Here is a 2,257-nt window from a genome sequence, read left to right on the forward strand (position 1 = left end):
TCGGTATTTCAAAAATAAAATTGTACCATCGTAGTTGCAATATTAGGCGCCTAGCTATTTTCAATAGCAATTGCATATACTAGTAGTTAGTTGCTTTACTTTTTCATAAGGATTTTTAACTCAAATTGCTTTAAAATTTTAATGAATTGAAGTTTAAATTTGTTTCTACTTTGTACTAAAACTTTAAACATTGCTTGCTTTTTGCTAATAAAAACAATCTTTAAAATAATTCTTGCAAATTAATAACTCATTGTTAATAAATTATAATAACTGAGAATAATATTTAATATTTTAATCAAAGTTAACAATGAGTAATAAACAAATAAAACATTTGATTGGACAACAAGTTATAATTAAGCGAAAGCTTATTAGCTTTGGTATTTTTGTGAAATCGCTTACACACAGTAAACTAATTAATGATTTACAAACACAGATCGAACTTCAATTGCGTTTAGATAAAATTGAAGGTTTATACGATGATTTCGATGCTTTACAGAGTGAGCTGGACGAGTGTTCGGATATGCTTGAGGACGAGGCTCAGGGACGCGAGGCCTTTGATTGCCAGTACTACTCTTTCGTGTCTGCCGGTCGTGCCTTGATCCAGAGTCTTTCACTTCCTTCGCGGGACACTTCGGTTCCGGTTTGCTCTTATGCACATTCACACAAGCGTAAGGTTGTTGAACTTCCTAACATAGACTTGCCAGATGTTAATGATGAATATCAGTACTGGCTTGGTTCTGGGCATACGATGAATACTTCAGTGCATTCGGATATCACTAGTGAACATTTAAATGAATTACATGAGCTAGATGGTACTGCAGGCCTACTTAATACTACTCCAATTAAAATTCAAATGTCTGATATCAGTAATCAGCCCCTTAATAGTTCACAGTCACGCTCTCTTATAATGGAGTCTGATGCTAGTGACTATAAGGAAGGCAACAATTACATAATTTTATCTAACGTCATTAAATGTCTTCCTTCTACTTGTGTTAATTTAAATAACATACAGATACCCTCGTCGTTCTGTATTTCATATATAATCAAAATACTTAGGAATCACCCACGACTTTAGGGTATTCTTTTCTTCTAACTCTACGCAGATTTTTATTTTTAGACTATAGTTTATATCAAAATATAAGAAAGTTTCTCAAATTCCAAATCGTGTGGTATCCTTTCCAAGGACTATCCCGCAGATATCGGTTCACGAAGGCTAAGAACAGACCTGCTTGTTGTCTTCTTTATACGATAGTCAGTGTTATATTTTTCGTTTAATAAAACTATATATTCTGTAACTTAATTTCTAGATTTATAATATTTTCAAAATAACAACGTATTATTTCCCTTTTTTTATTATACCAGCCAGTAATGACAGTACCTGCAAAAGACTGCAAACATATAAAATCTTACGTCTGTGAGTTTGTATGTTTAGCAACAGGGACTCTGCATTTATAGCATGTTTTGGACCTGACGAAGGAAGCTTTTAATTTATTTTAAAGTAGCTTAAGTTTATGTATAGATTAGATTTGTTACAAGATGCATTTAATGCCTTATCAGTACTTCTTAAGCGGCTCTCACCGGCAGACACGACTGAAGAAGGTATAAGGTTTACGTTTATTCCAGCCTATTCTATGTTTTGAGTTTAACGTTTCTGGACTACGAAGAAATGAATGGTTTATTAAATCAATTAGAGGTAACATTAAATTCACGTCCCCTTACACCTTTGCCCAACGATCCTTCTGATCTTTGTCCTTTAACACCAGCTCATCTCCTTATTGGACGATCTCTCTTATTCGCACCGCAGTCTGTGATCACTGTCACCAAAATCTCATCTCTTGCAAGTTCAACAGAATCCAACTACTGAAGCAACACTTTTGAAATCGGTTCTCTAATGAATATGCTACTTTACTTCAGCAGAAAACAAAGTGGATGCAATCGCAGGAGACGTTGAAGGAGGGTGCCTTGGCTGTGATAAAGGACAAGTCCAGGAAACCAATCATGTGGTTGCTGGGGCGAATTCTTCAAGTGCTTCCGGGTGAAGATGGAGTTGCAAGGGTGGCAGACATTCGCACCGGGAAGGTCGCAATCAGACGAGTCTTCAACATGATATATGCCCCCCCCGCCGACTGTAAATATTGAAGACGACTCTTCAACGCGGGGAGTATGTTTGAGTACGCGCGCGCCTGATGATCGCGTGGGGCGCGCGCGACGCAAGGGGCGGGGAGTGCCGGCGACGATGCGAGCGCAGCGCTGACGA

General features: G+C 37.4%; 1 protein-coding gene across 1 annotated transcript; it reads left to right on the forward strand.

Moving 5' to 3' along the window:
• The first annotated feature begins 307 nt into the window (after positions 1–307).
• LOC123662480 lies at positions 308–2,257 on the forward strand. The gene is made up of 2 exons (XM_045597321.1): positions 308–640; positions 1,915–2,257. Exons 1-2 carry the CDS (start codon positions 308–310, stop codon positions 2,137–2,139), a joined length of 558 nt encoding a protein of 185 aa, XP_045453277.1. The 3' UTR covers positions 2,140–2,257.

The sequence above is a fragment of the Melitaea cinxia genome, chromosome 18, assembly GCF_905220565.1.
Source record: "Melitaea cinxia chromosome 18, ilMelCinx1.1, whole genome shotgun sequence".
NCBI classification, from domain to species: domain Eukaryota; kingdom Metazoa; phylum Arthropoda; class Insecta; order Lepidoptera; family Nymphalidae; genus Melitaea; species Melitaea cinxia.

Excerpts from the sequence above, each read along its gene's own strand:
- LOC123662480 (XM_045597321.1), top strand. The coding sequence starts at position 308 with ATGAGTAATAAACAAATAAAACATTTGATTGGACAACAAGTTATAATT. Across the intron at positions 641-1,914 it reads CGCGGGACACTTCGGTTCCG|CAGAAAACAAAGTGGATGCA; the intron begins GTTTGCTCTTAT and ends ACTTTACTTCAG.